The sequence below is a fragment of the Stegostoma tigrinum genome, chromosome 28 (assembly GCF_030684315.1).
Source record: "Stegostoma tigrinum isolate sSteTig4 chromosome 28, sSteTig4.hap1, whole genome shotgun sequence".
Classification (NCBI taxonomy): Eukaryota; Metazoa; Chordata; class Chondrichthyes; order Orectolobiformes; family Stegostomatidae; genus Stegostoma; species Stegostoma tigrinum.
Window position 1 is genome coordinate 23,060,877 of NC_081381.1, and position 27,493 is coordinate 23,088,369.

Sequence of the window (27,493 nt, forward strand, 5' to 3'; positions counted from 1 at the left end):
ATGAGCGATAATACATCCAATGAGCTGTGTTGCAGAATCTTAAATCATCCAGGGATCCCTCAGTAGCCAAAAATCTCTGTTGGAAATATGCATGTGTAGGTAGGATACGTGTAGGTAAGGCTCCCTGCAGAAAACAGTCTGATAACAATCTAATGTAGCAGACAAAATACGACAAATGGGCACATATACTGGAGGATAAGGAATCATTATTTTCAGGAGATGGAGTACTAAACAATTATAACATAAAAATTGCAGATTTTACTAAGCAAGCAACTAAGCATAAAAAAATTAATCAACCTCTTCAGAGATGTTATAACACATCAAAAAGGCAGGTAGGACTTGTACCCAGACTTTCTGGCCCAGAATGGAAGCACTAACAGTGCATCACAAGAATCTCTCAAAAAAAATCTGGGAATATGGTAACAGTCAACATCTAAAATAAAGGGCATTCTTACCTTATCCAAAATAATGTCATGTTGAAAATAACAGATGTGGGTGATCAGTAGTAGCCAATAAGTCTAACTTATCTAAAATGCGCTGAATAGTTTGACAGTTCTTACCAGCAAGCACGTGCAAATGTAAAGAAAACTGGAATATCACTACAAATGCAATCTTCGCTTTATTTATAGACCTTTTTGCATTGTGTACAAGCTGTTTTAACATGGTGCTGTTTTGTCCAAGCAATTACCATATCACATCTTCTGTGCTTTCAGAGAGGCATTTGGCGAGATGGCTGTCAACTTCTAAAACAGTGAATCTGAAAAAGAAAACCATACTCAGTACAACTCAGGAAAATTAACTCCAATTCTTGATCTGTGTGCAGTATGAAGAATACAAGTTAAATGAAGTAACTTGATAAGTCTGGAACTCTTCTTTGTCTCAAGATGGGCCCCTGAACGAAAAATGCAAGTTCAAGATCAGGATTTTTATTTAGGTTGAATTTCTGCAATCAAATAAAATTAAGTCATGCAACAAAAAAACAACATTGGTACTCTGTTTTCAGGAGAAGGAACCAATTCCCACTTTGTCTCAGGAATTTTACCAAATCATAATCAAAATTCTTTCCATGAACTAATCACTATTCCATAATTATCAGGCAGCAATAATCTTCCATTTTGACTCTAGACATACTGAAAGTTAATGGCTACAATTTACATGAAGGGACTAGTCCAAAGTTGTGCAAGTTAGGTGAATTGGCCAGGGATGTGAAGATTAGGTGCATTAGCCATAGGAAATGTAGGGTTACAGGGATTGGGGATGGGTCTGGGTGGGATGCTGTTCAGTGGGTTGGTGTGGACTTGCTGGGCCGAATGGCCTGTTTCCACGCTGTGGAGATTCTATATTAAAAAAAATTATATTATTGTTCGAGGAATATCTGGGACTTGCAACAGTGTCCCCAGCTAGTCAGCATCCTTGAGAGACTAGGAAAAAAAACAAAGTTTGACTGTATCTGAAACTCAAATGTGAATGTCATAATTTTTTTTAAATCAACATGTTTGGACATGTAATGACACATTTCCATGACAGGTGGGTTAAACATCTAAATTCTACAGACAACAGGCCTAATTTGTGTAATCTTTCTTCACAACTTAATCCTTGAGGTCCAAGTATTATTCTCGTAAATATATGTCGTGCCCTTTGCAAGACCGATATATCGTTCCTGAGGGGTGGCATCCAGATCTGCACACAGGATTCCAAATGGAGTCTAGCTTCGGTTTTGTACAACTGCAGCATAAATTTCTGCATCCTTGTACTCCAGTCCTCTGGATAATAAAGGCCAGCAGTCTGTGAGCTTTCTTGATTAATTCCTGCACATAATCTTTAAAATGTCACAAACATGCATCTGAACCCCCGAATCTCTTTGGACACCAATTTTACTTAACTTCATACCATCTAGGAAATACCCTGATCTATCCTTTCTCAGTCCAAAATAATAAACTCACACTTGCTTATATTGAACTCCATGAGCTACATTTTTGTCCATTCACTTAAACTATCAAACAGAGAGAAGCATGGGAATTCCTAGAGGCCTGATTCTCCACCAAGGCGGCCATCAACAATCACATAGAACTAGACCTTATATACATACCACGGGAAAGGAAAACCGGAAGTGGGGTAATCAAATCCAACGGACACTGGAGTTTAAGTAACAGGCGGGAAAACACAACAGCGCTTCATCAGAGACTGCACTGATGATGTTACCCAGCAGGGTAATGAAACGTCTGCGAATTAACAAACCAGCTCAGCAAGTGAACCAACCACAGCATCCACAACCTGAGCTACAAATCTACTCAAGAACCTTAGAAACTTTCAGGCGAATTAAGCTCAAATTGGCCTGGAAATGGGGAAAAACTATACCAAATGACAGAGCACCACCCACAAGCGATCTATTTCCTACATGGATGCTTCAGGAACCAGGTATCACTAAGCAGTGGGAGATACAAACCACTCCAACAACCCACATGCAAATAGGGCAGCAGAACACAATGACCACAGCATGGTGAAGGTAATGATAAATGACGCACACAACAGGCTCCATCGATATGACAGAGAAATTACTTGCCAAAAAAAAAACCCTATTCCTAGATGCTATCAACCAAGGCTGGACAACAGACTTAGAACAAGCCATTAACATCAGTCAACAGATAACAAGAACCAAGAAAAGACAGATCCTATAAGAAAAACTAGCCACACTAACCCACCAAAAAGACAACCGTATGGTCATAGGAGTCTTGTGATCATTTTGGATATATTCTCAATGTATGGTAGTGTGATGAACAAGATGCCTTTCAGACAGGAAACTAACAGACAAGAGAAAGCCATTCTACTACATGGACTCCATTACAACCACATAAATGCTAACAAGACAGAATGTCTAGACACATTGAAGACCAACGGCACCAATGAGGAAACACAACAAGCCATAAGACACACAGTGGTCCCCACACTGACCAAAAGGAGTGAACATGACACTCTCAACGTAACAGAAAGGAAGGCCCTAGAAGGACTGAAAAAAAAAATAAAAACATCGTAATACTACCAGTAGACAAAGGGCGCATGACAGTAGTGCTAAACAAATGGGACTACCTGACTGAGGCACACACACTACTAGCAGACATGAATACATACCAGCAAGTGCAAATAGACAACACCACAACTGGGTAACGAAATAATCAACACACTAAAGAGACTCGGACAGACTGGACAAATCAACAAGGCAGATGACCTAAATATGAAACTAGAAGGGGCAAACAACGTTCACCACCCACCCCCACCCCGTCCCTTCTATACTAAAAAAAAACTCCCATTCCTAGATATTATGGTAGAATGCAGGGCTAATGGGGAATTCCTGATGAAGGTACACAGAAAAGCCACACACAGTGACCAAGTACTGAATTTCAACAGTAACCACCCCAACATCCACAAATGAAGGTGCGTGAAAACACTATTTAGACGAGCAACAACACACTGTAGTAACCCAGAACTACGCCAGAAAGAATACTACTTCCAATTTAAGGACAATGGATACCCAAACAACTGGATCCGATGATGTCTATCACACAAACAACAGAAAGTTACTGCACTCCCTAACTCACTCGTCACGCTACCATACATCGAGAACGTATCCAAAATGACCACAAGACTCCTACGACCAGTGGGCATCAGAGTTGCACTCAACCCTACGCCAACTGCTAACCCAAACCAGAGACCCTTACCCACTATGGACAGAACCAACGTAGTATACAAAATTCCATACAAGGATTGCAACAAACATTACATTGGACAGACAGGAAGAAAATTGGCCACAAGAGAGTACATGAACACCAACCAGCAACAAAAAGACACAACCAATACTCACTCACCTCCATTCACACAGATAAGGAGAACCACCAGTTCAATTGGGACAGCACCAGGGTCCTAGACATGCCAAATAGAGAGAAGCACGGGAATTCCTACGAGGCCTGGTTCTTCACCAAAAAGGCCAGCAACGAACACAGAACAGACCCCAGAGTTTAAACAACAAGCAGGAAAACACAACAGCACGTCATCAGAGGCTGCACTGATGATGTTACCCAGTAGGGTAATGAAACGTCTGCAAACCAACGAATGAGCCCGCCGAGCGAATCAACCACAGCATACCTTGGAAACACAGCGATGTGTCCCTTTTTCTTTCCGGCTTATTACTGGTGAAGGGAAGGATCTGATAGAAAGCTCAGTCCTGATAAACCTTTCCTGACCTTAAATGAACTTTCTGTTAATTTACCGTGAAAAGTTAATGAACCCAATCCAAAGAGAAAAGCAGTTTCTGTGCACTGGAAATTCATGTAAGTGTCATAAAATTAAATGAAAATTTGAAATGCATCATGAAAAATGTACACTTATCATTACTTAATCGGAAGTTTGATGTAAGATTGCACCTCATCTAATTATTGCACTCCCATCCAGTGCTAAATGAGCTACCTCAGTTATACAATTGCATGGCTATGAGCACCTCACTCAAAGCAGCCATCTGTCAGACATGAACCCTGACAGTGAATTCACTCAAGTTGCTCAACCGTGGAAGACGCAACAGCTACACCCAATTTTATTGTAGTTTGAAATACATTCAAAGTAGAGATTTCTGGTCTGCGCATGTGTGGGAACTGAGGCTGATGTCAAAACTCCTCATTCATATAGACAAAATCAAACTTGTGGAGTTTTAAGTTTTAATATTTTTAAGATTTAAATTGATTAAATTACATTCTACATGGTTCTCTCTGTGATTCAAAGACTAATGGAGACCAAGTCGGTAGAAAATCTATGTTCGAAGGCTTGTGTTTCTGCCTATATTACTCTGTGATGAGAAGGTTTTCTTGGTTCTATTCCATAACAAAGGTGCCAAGGCCCTAATAGAAAATGAGTGAGAATGTGGAGAATGCTTTCTGTCCAAACTGTTATCAGATTGACTGGTAATGTAAAGAAATGTCATTTATGGAATGTTGCTGTGTGCAAAATGGTTGCTAATTTTAATTACATAACAACAGTCATTGTATTTGAAAGTAATTTACTAAATGTGAAGTACATGGAATCATTTCTGACAAGCAAAACAAGACAATTACAGGTTTTCAGTACCATATTCATTTTGCTGACATTGTGGAAAGATGAGTATTGTTAACTTTAAAATGATGAAAAGGGAAACAGACGGTCAAAAGAGACAAATGAAAGAACTTAAGACTATACTAAAAAAAATGCAAAAACATTGAAGGGAGCAGCTAAAAAAGAAATACATGCAGTAAAGATAATAAAATGTGAGGCTGGATGAACACAGCAGGCCAAGCAGCATCTCAGGAGCACAAAAGCTGACGTTTCGGGCCTAGGCCCTTCATCAGAGAGGGGGATGGGGAGAGGGAACTGGAATAAATAGGGAGAGAGGGGGAGGCAGACCGAAGATGGAGAGAAAAGAAGATAGGTGGAGAGGAGAGTATAGGTGGGGAGGTAGGGAGGGGATAGGTCAGTCCAGGGAAGACGGACAGGTCAAGGAGGTGGGATGAGGTAGTGGGTAGGAAATGGAGGTGCGGCTTGAGGTGGGAGGAAAGGATGGGTGAGAGGAAGAACAGGTTAGGGAGGCAGAGACAGGCTGGGCTGGTTTTGGGATGCAGTGGGGGGAGGGGATGAGCTGGGCTGGTTGTGTGATGCAGTGGGGGGAGGGGACGAACTGGGCTGGTTTTGGGATGCGGTGGGGAAAGGGGAGATTTTGAAGCTGGTGAAGTCCACATTGATACCATTGGGCTGCAGGGTTCCCAAGCAGAATATGAGCTGCTGTTCCTGCAACCTTCAGGCGGCATCATTGTGGCACTGCAGGAGGCCCATGATGGACATGTCATCTAAAGAATGGGAGGGGGAGTTAAAATGGTTCACGACTGGGAGGTGCAGTTGTTTATTGCGAACTGAGCGGAGGTGTTCTGCAAAGCGGTCCCCAAACCTCCATTTGGTTTCCCCAATGTAGAGGAAGCCACATCGGGTACAATGGATATAGTATACCACATCAGCAGATGTGCAGGTGAGCATCTGCTTAATATGGAAAGTCATCTTGGTGCCTGGGATGGGGGTGATGGAGGAGGTGTGGGGGCAGGTGTAGCACTTCCTGCGGTTGCAGGGGAAGGTGCATCTGTGTCAGATAATAGTATCACTAGGTAACAATTATTATTTACTTATAATTCTCAATAGTAATATTGGAGAGAGAAGAATAAATTTGTGGAATGGGGTCATGTCTTTCTTTGCACAATGTTGCATTTTTTCATGATTGACAGCACACCCTGGTGGCAACTAAATATTGCTATGAAGGGGGTAATGATAAACTCTACAAATTACAGGGCTACAATCCGTTCATTTGGGGGGGGGGGTTCAGATTATATTCAACCTCAAAAATTCAAATGGAGAAAGAAAGAGATATGTACACATTACAAAATGAGACACAGGAAAAACAACAGAGAAACCAAGAATTAGAGAAATTGATCTATTCTTTTATCAGAAACCTTGTGTTCCAACAGTTTTAATGTCTTCAGTACTTCTAGCTGTCTGTTACAAGACAGTGTAACATTGCATCTAAAGGCAAGGTATTTTTCTCAGTCGAAGTAGGAATATGTTATGGTATATAAATATTTATTTATGGAATAACAATCCAAGGAGCTCCACAAATGGCTAGGTGTTTCAAATAAGCGAGCACGAGTTGACTCAACCAGGGATACTCAAGTTCAATCCTTGTATTTTGCTAAACGTAGGGTTCCCAGAGTTAAGGAGAGGAATCATGGGCGCTGAAAGTTCTTGGGTTTCCAGGCCCCTTTATCCACCCCTCCCTTCAACCCTCAATAACTTCTGTCAGGTACCTTCACAATATGCTTTAGATTTTATAAATTAGAATAATATAGTACAGCACAGCACATAAGGTCATTCAGCCCACTGACTCTGCACCCACTCTTTTCCCTTTTCTCCAAGTATCCAATTTCTGTTACTAACTTGAAATTATATACGCCACACAAGCAGGTAGGAAGTGCATTCTAAATCTTAACCATTCATTGTGTACCAGGAACAGGTTTATTTATTCTATTTAAAAACTTCATAATTTTATACATCTCCATCAAATCCCCTCAGACATATTGACTGTAGGATGAATACCTAACTTTTCCACAAACTCTCATCCCTGGAGCCATTCTAGCAGATTTCCTCTGAATTTCGACAAAGCTTTCAGCAAAATATTGTTGCTTTTGTACTCAGTGCATTCCTTGTGTGTTGAGCCATAATTTTACTTGACACAACAGCACTTAAATTGGCACATGACAGCAGACACATGTCAGCAACAAGAGTTTCTTCTCCCAAAATAACCAGCAGATTTTTTTTTACACAGATAATACCATCATCTTAAAACATCTTTTGCACATTAGTAAAGTCACACCATTTCCTGCTGGAATATTCCATGCAATTACTACCTTTTGTTTTTACTGTAACTCAGATCTCACCTTAAATTCAAATGTAAATTGACATACTGTTCAACGTAAAAGCATCCACTAGCTATTCCCCTTGCAGTTGCTACTGAAAATTGTAGCCTTCAACTAAAAATTTCATTCATTTCTAAGGAATTGATTACTTTGGAGATTACAAGATTTCCTGACTCCCAGTTAGTTCATTATACTTTTCTTGATAGTTTTAAAATTAGTCTCTCTCATGTGTGGGATTCTTTTTCCCTTTATCTTGTCGACTTATTCTGTCTCCCTTGCAGCTTCCTCCCATGCTTCCACTTGCAACCTCCTCCGCTACACCCCTTCACATCGTTGCACAACCCTCCTTTCCAAGTCCCTCAACCCTACCATGCAGCCACTTCTTTTCCAACCTTCCCCCCCCCCCAACTATTTACAGCTTCCTTCTCCCTGCCATCCCCACCACTGGCAACAAGCTGCATTCCTTAGACTCAACAGACAAATCTCTGGATCTGGCTCCTGGCACCCAGAAGCCTGGACCTGACAAATCTGCCCATGGCCCAGGTCTGTGGCAGTGTTGGCAGCCTGCCCAGATCCTATCGGCAAACCCAGAAGCCTGGGTCTGGACGACAGTAACGCAATCAACAACAACAAAAAAAGTTGCTGGAAAAGCTCAGGAGAAAAAAAAAGTGTTAACGTTTCGGGTCCGGTGACCCTTCTTCAGAACTGGTGGTGGCTGGGAAAACATCACCTTATATGCAGAAAATAGGGAGGTGGTGGGGTAGGGAGTAATCGATAGGATAGACCCCAAAGAGAGAGAAAGACAGTTTGTCAGACAAAGGAGTTGCTAACGATCAGGCTGGGAGGATGAGTAGTTGTTAATGGGGACTGTTACTGACTAAAAACAGGTGGTGTTTAGAGGCAGGCTATGTGGTAACAAGGTCTGGTGTGTGGGGTAGGTGGCTGGGAGATGGGGTAGTTTAGGCCCTAAAATTATTGAACTCAATATTGAGTCCAGAGGGCTGTAGGGTCCCCAAGCGGAAAATGAGGTATTGTTCCTCCTGTTGCGCTGGGCTTCACTGGAACACTGTAACTGGAGAGACAGAGACATTGGCCAAGGAACAAGGTGGTGCATTGAAGAGGCAGGCAACAGGTAGTTCAGGGTCTTTTTTGCGATCAGAACGTAGATGTTCTGCGAAGCGGTCGCCAAGTCTACGCTTCATTTCCCCAATATAGAGGAGACCACATTGTGAGCAGCAAATGCAGTAGACTAAATTCTTGGAAGTGCAGGTGAAGTGTTGCTTCACCTGGAAGGTATGTTTGGGCCCTTGGATACTGGGGAGGGACCAAGTAAATGGGCAGGTGTTGCACCTTCGCCGGTTACAGGGAAAGGTGCCAAGGGGCTGTGGGGAGGTATTGGCAGTGAAGGAGTTATGGACCACGGTGTCCCAGAAGGAACAGTCCCTGCGGAAGGCAGACGAGGAAGGGGAGGGGAATGTGTGTCTGGTGGTGGCATCTCGCTGGAGGTGGTGGAAATGGCATCTGATGATCACCTGGATGTGGATGCTGGTGGGATGGTAGGTGAGGACAAGGGGGACCCTATTGCTGTTGTGGGAGGGAAGAGAAGGGGTGAGGGCAGAAGTGCGGGAGATGGGTCGGACCCGATGGAGGACCCTGTCGATAACGGAGCTGGGGAGTCCTTGGTTGAGGAAAAATGTGGACATTTCGGAAGCTCCCTTGTCAAAGTTGGCATCATCTGAACATATGCGACGGAGATGGAGGAACTGAGAGAACGGAATGGAGTCTTTACAGGAAGTGGGGTGTGATGATGTATAGTCCAGGTAGCTGTGGGAGTCAGTGGGTTTGTAATAGATTTTAGTGGCCAGTCAAGCCCAGAAATGGAAACAGAAATGTTGAGGAAGGGAAGGGAGGAGTCAGAGATAGACCAGGTTAAAGTGAGGACGGGGTGGAAATTGGGAAGTGAAACTGATGAAGTTTTCCAATTCTTGACGAGAGAGGGAAGCAGCAATGATATCTTCGTATTAGAGAAAAAGTTGTGGGTGGGGGCTGGAATAGGACTGGGACAAGGAATGTTCCATGTACCCCACGAAGAGACAGGCATAACTAGGGCCCATGCAGGTACCCATGGCAACCCCTCTTACCTGAGAAAATGAGGGGAGTTGAAAGAGAAGTTGTTGAGGCTGAGGACAAGCTCGGCCAAGCGGAGGAGGGTGGTGGTGGGTGGAATGGTTCAGGTCTTTGCTCCAGGAAGAAGCGGAGAGCCCAAAGACCCCCCTGGTGGGGAATGGATGTGTCAAGGGATTGCACATCCATAGTAAAGGAGGTAGCTGCAGCCAGTAAACTGGAAGCTTCAAAACCGGCATTAGACATCAGATGAATCATGGATGTACGAGGGTAGGGATTGGACAAGGGGAGAGAAGACCGAGTCAAGGTAGGAAGAGAGGAGTTCTATGGGGCATGAGCAGGCTGAAACAATGGGTCTACCTGGACAGTCCTGTTTGTGGATTTTTGGCAGGAGGTAGAAACAAGCTGTGCAGGGTTGGGGGACTATTAGCTTGGAAGCGGATGAGGGGAGATCACTGGATGAAATGAGATCCATAACCAGCGTGGATATAATGGCCTGATGTGCCATTGATGTGCCTCAATCAACCTATTCATTACAACCTTCTTCGTTGTTCCTTCAGTCGTAGGTTGGTTATCGCCCATGCTTGGTCCTGATGTGTGTATAACCAGCCAGAGATTAGAAGAGCATTAGAAAGACAGAAGTTTGAATGGAGGAGCAGCTCTCTCTCTCTCTCTCTCTGGTATGGAGATAACTTTGCCCTGATTGGTTGCAATAGAAAGAGCAAAGGTGTTGCCTAAGCCTAGGCCCCCCTGCAGACACAGTCCCCTGTGCAAAGCCCTTTCTCCCAGGCCCTCGTTCTTAACAGGGTAGTGACTCTGTGTTTGTATCCCTGTGTTCAAGAAGGTCAAATGTGCTAAAGTTCCTGCTTCTACTGCTATCTGATGTTACTTGTTTGAAAGTCCATGCAAGTCATGTGATTTTCTCCTGCACTGTAAAATATTCCATTTTATTCAATGTGCGTTTACATACAAAGAGTGGACTGGGTGTACTGTATGACTGTAAAAAGTCAGAGGGAGCAAGTGTGAAAACATCTTCAAGAGTGGAAGAAAAAGCAGCCTGGAAAAGTCTGAATTGTTTGAAGCAACTGTGAAAGTCTTGACTATTCACTTAGTGTCATTTCAATCAACAAGGCTGCACTAACATTAAATCACTAAGATAAAATTCTATCAAAGCATAAATGCTCCCAGAACAAGAAACCAATCAACCAGGCAGCATCTGTGCTGAAAAACTGTGAAACACTTCAAAATGAACCACACTATCTTCATCTTCCAGCCCCTTTGCTTCAAAAACGTAATTAATTTTCTTTACACTTCATAATTGCACTTATACATTTAACATAACTATCTTTTTTAAGAAATGGATAAGCTATTTATTTGCAGAGCTTCAAATGGACAGTGATCTCCTTCATTCTAACTCAATGGGTTTTGCAAGACTAGGGCATTCAATTTTTCCATTATTTTCAAGAGCATTAAAATTAGAAACAAACCTTTATATTCATTTTGACATTTTTGCTACAATTAATGATTGTAGTTTAGTACTATTGGAGGGAATTATTACAATGAACTGCAGGAACATTGGGATATAGTTCAATTTTATTACAAAAAGTCATTTATATGGTACAGCTACATGGTTTTTTTAAAGCTAGGTGTTTCTGTCTTGTATCATTTGTTTCCATATTTCATAATTATTCTGGTTGAGGAATAATATTGCTCTAATGTAGAGAATAGGAAACAGCTGAGAAACATTGTTCATGATAAATGGGCAAGAGAATGAACAATATAAGGAATGACCTCACTGCTGGGATTTAGCCTTTCTTGTAAACGGTAATTTCACTACTTAATACTGTGAAATGGCAGCTGTTTAAAGACAGCCACATAACAGAATTTACAGTACAGAAGATCATTCTGCCTGTATGCCCATGGCAGATCTTCGAAAGAGTTATCTAATTCGTCATACTTAACTGCTTTTTCCTAATAGTCCTTTACATAGGCACCCTTCTGTTAATGCTCTTAAGAGGCCTCTTAATAAAGTTCTTACACCAGCAATTAATTAAGGCCCTGAACTGTGGCCAGGCAGAAAGGCCCTCCAAGCCATGGATTAACTGTGACAAGAGATAGGAAGGCAGGATGGTCACCCTCTACCAGCAATCTCACCTCAAGGGATGGAACTAAATTCCACCTATCCAGTTTCCAAAGAGTTACACTAAATCGTTTGCCAATCTGTCTGATGGCATACATTGAATTTAACCATAGCCAGGCAAAAACAATAATAAATGTTTTCCAATCAGCATTAAAGTAATTTGGATTCTTCAGAAACTTATTTTCAGAAAAAAAACCCATCACTATCTGTATTCAGAAAGGGAAGAGAGCCATACAAGAATGCTACAGACCAGAAACGTTCCATTGTGTTTAATGCAACATATATTATTACATTATATTAATATTCATATTTATTCACAGTTTTCCTCATATTTTCAGCAAATTATCCCTTTAGAGGTAGATAAGTATCCAAATTGGATGTAATGTGTGCAAAAAGCCAATGGAGAAAAGTATAGACAGAAACAGACAACAAAGCATTTTGTTGAAACTCGGGGATTTATTAGAAAGCACAAACTCACTGCCACACACTAAGTCTAGTTTCCTTTGAGCGTTCCTTTCTCCAAATAAATGTCCTTCAGCTGGTGGCTTGTGCACTGTCCTATACAAGCTAAATATTGTGATTGGAATGACACTCCTGTTAAACTTTGCACAGGCATAACAACTGAACTTTACCAGCCAGAGATAGGTAGGAGGACAGCCACCTTGTAAGAGGGTGGAAGAGGATGTCCTGCCATTGTAGAATATTGTCAGTGGCAGAAACAACATGTCAAATAATTGCTACCTTCCCAAATATCCCAGAATTTTACTGCTATCAGATCAAGACCCTTCCATGTGGAGAGGCCAACAGATTAAACAAAGACAGTCTTTAAGCAGGTTCTGGGGGAAGGAAAGTGGCGAGGTTGAGGGGGCTGGGATCTTTAACTTTATGGCCACAGATACAATACAGCTTAATACCACAAGGTTCTTGCTCCTACCAATGGAATGAGAGGATATATTTTGTCCACAAGTCAGGTTGATCAAAAATCTCACCAGTTAAATACGGCTTGCCTCATGATTTTGGATTTTATTGGATCATGCAGTTGACTACCAACTATCTATCCTAACAACTTTGGCCCGTCAAATCCACCTTGGTTAAAAAGTACCCCAGAAAGACCAATTTTCACTTTAGTACAAAATAGTCTCCCCAGCCATGAAGGCATGCAACTGCCAAAACAAGCTAGTTGTAAGTCCCGCCTCAGTTCTTTGGAACTTTGTGCCAGTGTATTAGAAGTTGTTAGGCCCTTTAGTCCTCACTTCACCATAGTCTGTCACATCCCCTGCACCAGCTGAAAGCTAACTAATATTCAACACCCAGCTCCTTACGGACACTCAAACCCTCCATGCCAACTCCTTAGCCACAAGTCAAGTATCTATAATTGGCACACCTAAGGAGATGCATGCATATTAGAAAAACATTGGACTCTATTCAAGCTCATTCCTACATACTTGATAGTAAAAAACATTCCAATTCATGAAATCAATTAAAAGTTTCTACATGACCAAAACTGATTAATCTCTGATAAAAGCCAACAAACTTTTATTTAGGTCTCACATACAGCTACCCTTTAATAGCTTACTTAAACTGAATTCAGAACCCCTGGGTGAGATAATTGTAATATTTGAAACTCAGCCAACCATTTGCAATGATAGCCTTCAGGAAAATGTCAAAGAGCTGTACCGAAACTACCCCACCAGATGCTACTTTTTCTTTTGGAACCTCTGCCAGTCAATAAAAGCATTCCAGCAGAGCATTTTTTAAAAAACTTTCAAAGGGCTGCAATTTGCTTCAAGTTTAAAAACAGGGCTATTTTAATTATCCTTCCAGTGCATCAAGTTTTACTCCATCAATCTGTGACTCTCACAGTGTAATTAACAGGTCCTTTTGAACTCAACACTAAATATAATCCAAATGAGTTCAAGTTGGCCTCCTATCCAGCATCACTTCCTTCACTGCCACAAGTTGGATCAGTTGGAAACTGGGAGTAAGGAAGATGAGAGTCTTCTGCATCCAGAGCCTACCCACCATTATAAGGTCAGGTGTCAGAAAGATTAAGCGGAAATGCATCCTTGAGACATGTAATTTTAACTCTTGACAGTCAGTAAAACAGATATTTAGAAACAACAGTGTGGTACTTTTTTGTTTATTCTTGCAACATTGCATTACAATTACCCCCCATTTGAAATGTGCTTCTAAAATGTGTCCAATTATTTTTTTCCCCAAATGTTACCATAACCAATGTCAAGTTAAAAAAATTTGCAGCATTCCCTTTATCAAACACAACGAAAACACTAATGGTGCATGCAGGCTATAATCTTGTACACATCACAAAAACATATGCACTTTTACTCCTTTAAGGCAGAGGAGAGTGACATTTGTGGTCTCAAGATCCAAATCTAGGGCCCCAAACATGTCTTGCAGACTGAAAACAGTTTTAAGTTTCTGAACCAAAATCCCTGGAGCTTTCCCTGGAGATTTATGCATTACACCCTCGGGACTAAATAATAGCAAACTTTCCATTTGTTGAAGATGCAAATGGATAATGCCAATAAGCAGGTTACAGGAGAGAGATTGGGAATGATGTGTCTATGAGAGTAAGCTTACAGAGTGCCTACAAACCAATAGTAAAAGTTTTTATAGATGAGTGAAGAGAAAATGATTAGTAAAAATTAATCTAAGTCTCCTACAGTCAGAAATGGAGGATTTATAATGGGAAACAAAGTAATGGCACTCCACTCAAATATGTACTTTAATTCTGTCTTCACAAAGAAATACTCAAATCCAACATTCCAAAAATATGGAGAAACTCAGGGTCTGAAGGAAAAGAGAAAGTAAAAGAAGTCAGTATTAGTAGGGAAATGATATTGAGAAATCTAATGGGATTAAAGGCAGATAAATCCCCAGAGGCTGATAACCCTCACCCCAGATTACTTAAGGAAGTAGCCCAAGAAATAGCAAATGTGAAAGTGGTCATCTTCCAAAATTCTAAGAGATTCTGGAACAGTTCCTTTGGTTTGGAGAGTCCACCAATTAAGAAGGGAGGCAAAACAAAAATGCAAATTACAGACTGGTTAGTTTGGCAGTGATAGTAGGAAAAATGCTACAGACCATTATAAAAGATGTAATAGCACAGCACTCAGAAGATAGTGACAAGATTGGACAGAGGAAGTGTGGATTAACATCGTACTTCACATATTTGCTGAACTGATTTTTAAGGATGTAACTGTCAGTGTTGATAAGAGGGAGCTGGTGAATATGGTTTACTTGGATTTTGATAGGTCCCTCATTAGAAATTAGCATGCAAAATTGATGAGGATGGGATTTGAGATCATGTAGTGAAAATGATTAAGAATAGGTTAGCAGACAGGAAATAAAGAACAGGAGTAAACAGGTTTTTTTTTCCAAATGACAGGCAGTGACCAGTGGAATGATTTAGATGAAGAAACTACATGTCATATTTCCTAGTGTGCAGATGATACAAACCTGGGTCGGAGGGTATACTGTAAGGAGGATGCAGAGAAATGTAAGTGCAACAGGCAAATACATGACAAATGCAGCATAATGTGGACAAATGTGAGGTTATCCATTTCAATAGCAAAAAAAGAATAGGCATGAGATTATTATCTGAATGGGGAAAGAATGAGAAATGTGTTATAAGACTTCAGTTTCCTCAATGAAAGTAAGCATACAGATGCAGCAGTGAAGAAGGCAAATAACATGCTGGCCTTATAGCAAAAGGATTTGAGTACAAGAGCAGTGATATCTTGTTGCAGTTGTGCAGGACATTGTGATATTGAGTATCATGTGCAATTTTGATGTCTTTTTTTCAGGAAGGGCATTCTGGTTATCGCTGGAATGGAAATGTTTACCTGACTTGATTCCTACGATGGTAGAACTGCTGTACAGGAAAGAGTCTGGTTCAGTTAGAACTATATTCATGAGGGTTTAGATGAATGAGAAGGAATCTCATAGAAACCTAAAAGATTCCAACAGGATTAGACAGAGTAGATGCAAGAAGATGTACTTGATGACCGGGGAGTCAGAACCAGAGTCAGAAACAGTAAAAGGATATGGAGCAGGCCTTTTAGGCAATGGAGACATATTTCTTCATCCAGAGAGGGATAAGTCTGGGCAATTCTCTGCCAAAGGAAGTTGTTAAGGCCAAAACTTGAAGACTTGTAGATATTGTTCAAAGGACTAAAAGGATCAAAGGATATAGGGAGAAACTGGAACAGGAGACAGAGTTGGATGATCAGCCATGATCGTTTTGAATGATGCAGAAGATTCAAAGTGTTGAATGGCCTACTTTTTCTCCAGCATTCTAAGTTTCTGTAGAGAAAACCACAGAACAGAAAGTAGCCATTGGTCCACTGTGTCTGTGCCAGCTCCTGAAAACAGTATCCCATTAACCTCGGTCCACTGCATATTTTCACTTTTCAAATACATATCCAATCTCCTTTTGAAATAGAATCTGCTTCCACCATTCCTTTAGTTAATATATTCCAGATTGTAGGAAATCACCTCATGAAAAGAATCTCCCAGGAGAATTTTCACACGTTAGTTTGAATCTGTGCCTGGCCATCACACCTGCTGAATCCCAGACTGCCTAGGCTGATGCATTTTTAGAGGAACACAAATACCAGATAGCGATTTAGAAGGACATAATTTGATTGATGTACCACACTTAACTTTCAGTTCATCCCCATTCCCCCTCCATCTCCTTAAATCAAAATAATAATCCTCATCTTTACAAAATAATTTAAATAATTTTCTGGTTGTTAAAATGGCTACGGAAGAAGTGACATTAGCTAGTTTCACTCATGTAACTGTGGCCGCCAGCTGATTCACTTATTTTGTTGAGGTAGCTTTGAGAAACTATACAAAACCGAAAATAAATATACATGGGATATCTCATCGCCCCTCTGCTCACTTACCTACACTTGTTCAGAATTCAGCAATACCACAAGTTTCAGAATATTCCAAAATGTTTTTAAATCCATTCCTGACGTTAACACCCGCTGCCCCAACATCTCTGCCCCAATATCTCCTTCTGTGGTACTGTAAAAAGTGTCTGCAGACCTCTGACAACATTAAATCCAATATAATAAATGTAAGCTATTGAAGAAAACGGAGACGTTATAATTCGCCAAATCCTGAATCAGCTCTACATAGATGTTAACCTGAAGACTTCCGTTGGGCCTAGTTATCTCATTACTGCCATTCACTATTGGGGTCAGGCAACATTCCTTTACGGATATAAGGTAATTATGAATACTTCAACATTTTGCAGCCACATTAAAATAATTTAAGTGTCCAGAAGTAAAACAAACTTTGTAACTGAATTCTTCCAATTTTTAGGGATCAATTAATTTCAAGACAATGACAGAGCTTGTCATAACTAACCGAGGCCTCAGGCTTTATTTCCCAGCTTCTCTCTACCAATTCTATCATTAAAGCAATAAGGACAGAATTTCTGTCAGCTTTGACCCTCCTGATTGCACAAAGACTATCCTCCCTCAACTTCCTCATGTACACTTCGATTAGCTTACGGTGACAGACGGTCCGATCTAAAATAATATACTTATTTAGCGTACCAATTTTCTATTATGTTCACAACTAAAATATGAAAGTGTTTCAAACTTGAAACATCCCCAAATAGCCGTGAAAACATTTTCCTTTTACTTCATCAAATGATCTTTCCTGTTTGTTTTTTCATACACAAAATTCAAATTACAACTTGAATTTATGCTAAGAAACCCACAGCATTGTGAAATAAGGGTACCTGAATTATTTTGGGGGGAGTGAAAAGAGAATGGAGGTAATTTAAGGTATCTATACTTTAAACCAACAGACAAGAAGTTAAAACATTTGAAGACAAACTCACCAAAAAGCCCTTCCAAAAGGAGTTAATCTCAGTTGGTCTCCTAATTGTTTTTATGGTGCTAATGCCCACTTAAATCCAGCTCAGGTTACCTTGTCACTAAGTAAAGATTGACATTCCCTTTTAAATAAAGCATTAACATACCCTTGTAAAGACTGGAATTCAGATTGTGGACTGCACTGGACTGTTTTTTAGGCAAGGATTGTGGAAGGAATTACTGCAGTTGTTAAAGAAAATTAAATCGAAACTCACAAAGTTGCGTTTACACTGCTACCTTGTTCAACCAGTGTGGCAGTCTCAATGCAAATGACTCACACCATGTAGTGTGTACATAGTAAGATTCAGCCAGCAGTGCATAACTGACTGGTTTGGGGAGAGGTGACCAGTTGTTGATGACAAAAGCCATTAGCCTGCCAACAATGGTGCTTGGCTCCAGATAGCTGAACAGTTTGGGAGTGTCAGTGATACTGAGAGAAGCCTTTGGACACCTGAAAGGGGAGATTGTGTCTCTCTGTAGTAGAAAATGCCTGAAGAAAGCCAATTACCTTCTCCCATCAATTGATGTTATTGCGACTTTCAACGAACAAATTGGTTCACAGTCACCTGTGCCTCCTGATTCTTTTCACATGCTCACAGAAGAGAGATCAAGTCATAGCAGCAAAAGGGTTATTTCCACAAACTCAGTGGACAGAGGCCATTACATATATGCATATATTCGTGGGGGTTATAAGGGAGTTAGCATTTTAACAAGTATTTTATGTCAACAGTTCATAGTACTTTGTCAGTAGCTAGAATCTACTTATTTGTAATAAATAATAAGTCTTGTGAAGTACAGAAATCTGCACTGTATTTTATTGTCTAAATAGACAAGTAACTTGGGAAATTTTATGCATACTTTGATAAAATACTATCTGATGACTCCAGGAATAGCAGACCTTGGCTTCTAGCATGCTCTCCCTGTGAAGCATGGCATCCCTCACCAAGCATACCAATGATAATGTGATTGCACTTTAAAATCCCTCTACAATTGTTACATCTTCTTAAAAAAGCTTTAATAAGAGCTTCATAAAGAAATTCTTTATTTATTTCTTTATTTTCCTTTAAAATCATTTAAGATTACATCAATATGAATTTGGAAAAGGACACATACAAAACAAATAGCAATTTTTTTTAAAAATCATCTAAATCTTGATACTTCTGTGAAACTGAATTTTATTTTTCTCATGACCTGCAAGCGCAAAGAGTCATGACGATGAGACCGCGTCCAGCAACAATGGTGTAACACCTTCGGGCCTGTCCCTTCTGCTTTTCTTGCCTCCTTGTGTGGAATCACACCACATCTTCAAAATTCAGCTTCCTGAGCCCTCACATCAAGTTCTATTCACCTGTCGCCAATGTTCACTGACCTTCTGTAACAATGCCTTCACTTTAAAGATTTGCCAACTTGTTTGCCATTTTCTCCAGTTGCACAACCCTCATATTTGTGCTCATCTAATGTTGATCTTTGAACATTCCAATCTTTTAGAAGTAAAACTGCTCCACTGTTGTTGGCTGTGCCTTGAGCTGCCAAATCCCTAAACATGAATTAGATGGCCAAACTCATATTCCATACCTAAACTTCTCAATCGTTCCACCAATACCTGTACGCATTGTGCAACATCTTCCTTTGACCACGTTTCTGATCAATAGCCTTAATTTTGACAGGGGCCTCAAGACATCTCACATGTAGATCCCCACCCCGGTCAGCCACATCAAGCTCTCCACACCACCCAAGAACAATTCTTTGAGGACCAAGTGGAACCTTGACCCAGGAATTTTCTCCTCTGCATGGGTGCATTTAACCAGGCATAGTTGGGAAGACCATAAACACTGTTTTACAACAACAGTAGAGAGTTCTACAAAAGCATAATACTAAGGATGCTAGCCATCTAAAATACAAACAGGAAATGCTGGGCTTATTCAACATGCAAAAGCATCTGTAGAAAGGAAACAGATAACGTCAGACAACAGGTTATCAACATGAAACATTAATTCTGTTTCAGACCTGCTTAGATATTTTCAGCACTTCTGTCTTCACATTAAAACAGATCCTTGTAGATTGAATAATAAGAAATAGGAATAACCTATTTAGCTACCAAGCTAGCTCACCCTTCAATAAGATGGCTGATTTGCTCATGGCCTTAACTCCACTTTTCCCTCTCTTAACTCGCATGTGAATCAAAAATCTGTCTAACACAACCTTTATTATATTCATTAACCTAGACTCCAATGCTCACAGCAAGGAGAATGCCAAACATCAACAATTCTCAGAGAAAAAAAATTATCTCCTCATTTCCACTGTAAATGGGCAATATAAAAGGAAGCCAGAATGTGCAAGAAGCAGCCATACTTGTACATACCCTGCCGGAAATTGCATTAAGCACATTGGACAGCTCTCCAGCTCCAATTCTCCTTCGACCTGTGTGTCAGGCTTTCCTTTACTGACAGCAGATTCTGTACCCATCTTGCTGGTGGTACAGAACCCATCAGAGAATGTATGGTCCTGGCATTCCTCTGTAATTGCATCAGCATTGTCCTCGGCACAAAATATCTCTTTTATTGCCACATTGTGCTGTTTTATATTCTCCTTATGGGGCTTCAAGTTGGACATTGGCTCAAACACTGACTGCTTTGGTTCCTTTAGGTTTTGCTGAAGAGATGCAATGGGACAGTGAGTAACATCAGCTGGCATATGTTCTCTGCAATGTTGCTCATCCATTAGGTAAGATTTCTCATGCCTGCTTGCAGCACATTCTGAAGAGAACAATGATGGATCTATTCCAAAAACATCTTCAGGTTTTAAATTTCCTTTTGGCTCATCGAAGGAAGATAAATTGCCTTCACTTCTCATTGATAAAAAATGTTGAGAGTTGCCCACTTGGGGTTCAGAGGTATCTATCATGTCCCTTTTCCTGAACACATCTCCCTGATTGAGGAAAAAGTGAGATCTGTGCTTTATTTCCAGATTCACTGTTCTGCACACAGGTGGGAAAGGGATCCATGCAAAAGTCACTTTTCCTGCAGAGATAACAGGTTCTGTACTTCTGCGTACCTGTTACGGACAAAATTAAAAGATAGTCAAGTTTAACCAGTATCGGCATCCTCCAGATACAAACAGTATTATTTCTTCCCAATAAGATAAAATATCCCGTATGGTATGAAAGTACTCAGTTAGACTTAAATCTCTCCTAAATTTTTCTTAAGGCAGTCACATGATATGGGTATAGCTGGCTAGACCAGCAACTACCACACAACCCTAACTGCCCAGAGGGCCATGGTTGTAGACATGCTTGCCAAACCGGTGGGTTTGGTTGCAAACATTTCATCACCCTGCTAGGTAACATCATCACTGCACCTCCGGTGAAGCATCAGTGTTCTGTCCTGCTTGTTCTTTATATGCCTCCGTTTGCTGGGGTGATCAGTATCATTTCCGGTTTTGCTTCTTGGTGGTTTGTATACAGGGACTAATTCAATGTGTTTGCCTAGACGGCTGTTAAAAGTCAACCACATTGCCGAGGGTCTGCAGTCGCATGTTGGCCAGACCAGGCCAGGATCGCAGTTTCCACCCATAAAGAAAATTAGTGAAGCAGATGGGGTTTCCAACAATCAATAAATGGTCTGATGGTCACCATTAGACTCTTAACTATACACTTTAATTGAATTCAAATTCAACCATCTACCATGTAGGATTTGAACACAAGTCTTTTGAATTAATAGCTCAGTGATGATACCAGTAGGCCATCACCTGCACTAGGAGAGCATTTCCCTTCTGCGGGTGAGAGATACATTGCCCTCCAAATTTCCCAATTTACTCTCTCCCTTCCCAAATACAATAATTCATGACACAGCATTTTAATTGATGCCATTCTGGCAACAGTAACTTTCTTTCTGCAATGCTGTCACACAAAGGCTGGTCACTTGGACAAGATTGTGGGAGCTTCGAATTACTTGGGTACATATGCTCCAGAATCATCAGCACTTTGGGACAAAAGAGCTCCAAAGAGCCTAAGCTGCTAACATATTGAGTCCTCCACATTCATACTTTGCTCAAGTCTGAAAAACATTATAAAGCATTTTCATCTCAGTGTGTGTTGTTCCCTTTTAGGAAATTCCTACACACTTGATACAAATGCAATATGCCAACTTCTGTGAATAGCCACAGTTTATTCAAGCAAGTACAAGTTTTTGGAGGATCACTCAACAATCTTCACAGGGCTTGCGGAGCCATGTCAAGCGATGCTCTCTAATAAGGGAACCGTCCTCCCTTTATATAGGATTTTACATCACAGTCAGTCATGTATGCAAGATACAATATTTTACTCCCCCACAGTCACATGCCTTGCAACAGTGATAGTACATGACTTAATCACCTAACAGTAGAAGCAAAGGTCAGCCATTCAAAAACAATGTGTACGACTAGATAGTTCCTTACTTCTCAATCACCGTTTGAGATAGTTCCGTATCTTTTTAGCCTTAGTTCAACATTTACAGACAGAGTATAATTAGATTACCAGACTTGTCCTCGAGACAGAGGTGCCCACAGTGCAGCTTAGCACCTAATTTCTTACATGTCAGCAGAACAAATATTAAGCCTTTAACATTTCAAGTACACTTGTTGGTCACCCGTCCCACCAGGTCAAAATACTCTAGTCTGGATTTTCAATCATTTATTTTAATAGCTAATCATTCCTGACTACATTACAGCAGCTTTGCACACTGCAACATGGAATATGTTTTATAATACTGGAGATATACACACCCACAATATATACACGAGCATGCCAGTGGATATTCAATAATAGGTCAATGAAGTAGAGATAGGAGTGCTTTATGTATGAAAAACAATTCGCACATAAGATCTGCCTACTTTGAGCTCCAGCTATATCACACACTTGGTATAGAACAAAAAATATTAATCAAGATGCAACATCGCGTCTAAAAATTGAGCAAGATCACTAATAGAGCAGTATACAGTTTTGGACTCATTAGTACAAGAGAGTTGAAATGGTAGGTGATAGATCATTAGAGATTCACTGGGAAGACTTTGCAATGTAATTTGCTCTAACTGTTTACTCCCCTTTAACATCCCAGCTAGTGCCCAGACCTGATTCAGGCTACTATTGACTGTTTTGCCAGTGTTATCAGATAAGAGTCCAGAAACAACCACACAGAAAGTGAAATAACAAGGTGTAGAGCTGGATGAACTACACCTTGTTATCTCAGATTCTCCAACATCAGCAGTTCCTACTATCTCTGTAACAGAGAAAGCTGAATAAACTCAACAGATCTGTCAGCATCTATGGAGAGAGAGAAACTCGGCAGATTCTCTCTCCACAGACACTGCCGAGTTTCTCCAGCTTTCTGTGTTTTTTCAGATTTCCAGCATCTGCAGTATTTAGCCTTTAAGATTCGTGTCCAGGGAAACGCTCAGGTCATGGGTAATCCATCTTCCATAGAAAGGAACATTGAGTTCTTTCCTGGCAATGCATTAATTATATGGAATGCAAATACAGCTGCCCACTTTAAATTAGCTGGAGGTACCAAACTATAAGTAGCAGTCCATGAGCAATGAGCTTGCATTAGCAACACCATGTCTATTACATAAACAGGTCTCTAGGATATGATGCAGGATATGTCCATCATATGGTTGCTGTAAAAAGTTAGTGTAAGAACCTGTGATGGGCAATTGCTTGGAATTCACGATTAACTACCCTTGTTAACAGAGTAGATTCCAAAATTAAAGTTAGTCATTAGGATAAGACTAAGAGTTTGAGACTTGGAAAGCCTCAGCAGGGGGCTCATCCTGATCTGCCTCACAGTCATCGCGCAGATTGTGATGTGGCAGCCGAGTACAGTGAAGATGCTATCAGACTGTTTCAATTGGATGGTTCCCAGGTGCTGACCAACATTGACCACCTGCTAATTGTCGAAACACCGCTGAGCTCCACGAAGCAGAAAACATGAACATAACCAAGATTCCCAATCACAAATAATTGAAAAACCTACCATGGAAATGCTGAAAATTGCACCAGCAGTTCTAGGTAACAGTGTCTAAGAGCAACTGACATTAACCCACAATCCAGGTGGATGGAATCACAGACAATGAACAAGACTCAACAGAATCCACACTGGATCACGGACTTGTTGATCTGAACAGCCCGTTTCCAATGCAGTATTACACGGGAAATACATGTAAGGTAACAATGGCTGAATCGCTATTCTTATATACGTTTGCAACTAGAAAAAACAGTTCAGTCTGTTAAATTGACTGCATTCTCCCACACCCACCCCAAAACTCAAACGAAACAGACTTACTCAATTAATCATATCAGCATTTCAAAGGTGAAATTCCAAAATCATCAGTTTGACATTTAAGCAACTGCTGGACATGCACATGGATAGCAGTGAATTGAGGGGAATGTAGGCTAGGTTATTTTATTTTTGGATGAGGATTATTCCACGGCACAACATCGTGGGCCGAAGGGCCTGTACTGTGTTATACTTTTCTATGTTCTATGTTCTATGAAACGCAAAACCAAAGAGGAGTAATAAACATTATAAATCAACTCATCAGGATAATACTGAACAGTTGTCTTTAAATGTATTCTGGTCCTGGAACTGAGACCCAATTGAAAGCTACTGATGGAAACTTCAGCTCGGACTCCCACCATGTGGAGATGGTTATTGCCTGACGCTGAAGGTACGCAAATGCTATGAGCCACTTATCAGCATTACTGCACGCAGGCATAGTCTGCTTCATCGTCTTAGGTTTTGCAACTGAAACTGAACACTGTGCAGTCAGCAACTAATCCCAATCTTTGACCTTATGATGGGAAAATCATCAATTAAGTAGCTGAAGCTGGTTGACTGAGGACACCACCCTGAGGCACTCCTGCAGTGATGTCATGAGGCTGAGATGATTGGACTCCAAAAGTGACAACTATCTTACTGTATATCAGGTATGACACCAAACATTTAGGGGAGGCGATGGCCTCGTGGTATTATCATTGCACTGTTAATCGAGAGACCCGAATAATGTTCTGGTGACCCAGGTTCAAATCCTACCATGGCAGATGGTAGAATTTGAATCAATAAATATCTGGAATTAAGAATTTAATAATGACCATGAATCCATTGTCAAAAAAACCCATCTGGTTCACTAATGTACTTTAGGGAAGGAAACTACCATCCTTACCTGATCTGGCCTACATGCTACTCCAGACCCACAGCAATGTGGTTGACTCTTAACTGCCCTCTGGGCAATTAGGGATGGGCAATAAATGCTGCCTCATTAGCAGCACCCTCATCCTGTGAATGAATAACAAGGGAAAAAGAAGTAGCTTAAATAATTACTCCAGTTCCCACTGCTATAGTTTTAATAGGTGTCCTGGATGCCTTTACTGGTCAAACACTGTCTGGAATCATTCTAATCTCACCTTTGGACTTCAGCACTTATGTCCATCACTGAACCAAGCTCGATAAAAAAGACATATGTTTAGTTCACCAGTAATCTTCAGGGAAAAAAGTCTGCCATCCTTATTCAGATTAAAATGTTTGAAGAGACCAGTTGATGTGGTTGACTAACAACTGCCCCTTGAAATGGCATAGTTGCAGTCTTTACCTTCTCAAGGTCACCTTGACACCTGAAGAAGCGAGACTCTGAAAGCTTGTGTCTTCAAATAAACCTCTTGGGCTATAACCTGGAGCGATGTGATTTTTGATCAAGGGCAATTAAGACTAAGCAATAAATGCTGACCTTACCAACAGCATCCACATTCTGAATGATTTTTAAAAAATACCTTCTCTGGGTCAGGAGGCAGCTCTGGCACTAGCATAGTTTTCCAATGTGTCACTTCCATGCCCGGAAACACAGATTTTATCAATTCAGCCCAAATATGGTCATTCTCATTCAAATCATTGTTGTTTAACCAGGTGGAAACAGCTATTGGCAATCTGAAAATACAAGGGCTTTAGTGTTAATAACTGTCATTCATGTGATTTTTTTTCCCCTAAATCTCTAATCTTGTGGTCCCCTACTGAACTTGTTATCTCACTCACAGAGATGCAGTTTATTATAATATTATGCCCAAGTACCAACTACTATGGCTTTTTATTTCAGGTTGACTACTGGTAATCTAAAGGTCCTGTTCAGTTGTCAAGGGTGGACCACGAAAAGTCTCAAATAGATAAGACATCTTAAATAACAAGGTATTGCTTGTTACATCTCAGTAACCATACACAGATTAGGCAAATTAACTATTTGTAACAAAAGTTAGAGAAGATGTGTAGATTCCATGCCAGTCTCCCAACTGGTTCTTCACTACGAGGTCAATTGTGAGGGACTCGGAGAAGCTCAGATAGTAACTGAGTTTACCACCGATGGAAGGGAGTCTTGCTGGGTGTAAAGAAAAGCTGCTACGTCCACATTCGTATGAGCCACGCTACTTCAAAATTATGTTAAATGTTTAAAAGCGGATGAAAACGCTACTACTGGATATAATGAGCGAATATATTATGCCACTTTAACTGTTTTATTAAAATTAACCGTACTTTGTATGTAACCATCTTCAAATCGAAGCTTACTCCCATTTCAGAGTAAGGCAAAATCACAAGTATAAACTCCACCTTGTTGTCTTATATATATTTTGTGTTTGATCATGAACTTCCACGTTTATGCTAAACAGGATTTTTTTTTAATCCGAGGTAGTGAAATGTTGTACATTCCCCATCTACCACAGATTTACGACCATCATTGTGTAAGATACAGCCTAGTCGTCAGAACTGTGTTGATACTATTTTTACGCAAAATTCGAGTTTCATTTTCTTTCGTTAGGGTGGACCTGCAACCACTCAGTTTGTCCTTTAATTACTGTAATCGGTTTGGCCGTTTGATCAGAAACTTAGCGGGCCCTAAACCGCGGTAACTTACTCCTTCCTCTCAGCTCCTGGCTGCCCTCTGGTAGGATTACTAGCAGTTTCTTCAATTAAATGGCAGACAGCTGGGAGCCGTAGGTTAGGGTTCAACTCCCTCCTAGATTGGGCAGTAACTCTCTTTCGCTTTAATTTTAGCTTCTTCTCTTCGGCCATGACTGACCGGAGATTAACAAAAGCCTAAATTACCAATAGCAACATTCCTCTTTCTCCGGCAAATTCAATTTCATGGATTTCGCGCTACTGTCTGACGTGAAGTTCTTGCGTCTCTGTTTGGTTCTTCATTGCCTGGCGCCAACTACTCAGATGTTACAAGCTCGGCGCCAAAATTAACTGCGCGCCTTGTTAAAGCGGGTACATTTCATTTTGATTTAGTAATAGTAAACTCCAAAAACCGTTTGTAAATTGCAGCAAACGCTAAAAGTAATTTAAACACTGGTTCACGTTTTGAAAAGTATAATTTTGGGTTGTTCAACCTAAAAGCTTTTGTTTGCCAAGTATTTGTTACGTATTTCTCTGGTAACTTGATACACATTGCTCTGTGGTGATGACTCATAACCCATTTCCTGTCTGCAACCAGGAGGCTGTACAAACTCTACCGAAAAGCAATGCACGTGTGAATGTTTATTCAAGAAGCAAAGTTTCATTTGTATTGATTGTTTTTCCTTTAGTTAAATTAAGTTGTTTTGTCACAAGTGTGATATCACCATATTCTGCAAATTCCCTGCATATTTGTATCCAGGGATGTCAACTCAAATTAAAATACACGGTGCAACCTATGCTTCTGATTTCTCTCAAATGCTGCCAGACCAGCTGAGTTTTTCTGACAATTTTTGTTTTTGTTGCTTTTATTTGATTTACTTGGTATCGGGCTTCTTTAGAAACTAAACAAATTGCAACAAGAAT

At 40.6% G+C, this 27,493-nt stretch overlaps 1 protein-coding gene across 1 annotated transcript; it reads right to left on the minus strand.

Moving 5' to 3' along the window:
* Positions 1 to 620: 620 nt before the first annotated feature.
* si:ch73-70k4.1 (uncharacterized) lies at positions 621 to 27,045 on the minus strand. The gene is made up of 4 exons (XM_048561590.2): positions 26,586 to 27,045; positions 25,456 to 25,609; positions 20,017 to 20,708; positions 621 to 757 (listed from the first exon to the last, which is right to left on the minus strand). The coding sequence occupies exons 1-4, from the start codon at positions 26,741 to 26,743 to the stop codon at positions 685 to 687; spliced, it is 1,077 nt and encodes a 358-aa protein (XP_048417547.1). The 5' UTR covers positions 26,744 to 27,045; the 3' UTR covers positions 621 to 684.
* Positions 27,046 to 27,493: the final 448 nt, after the last annotated feature.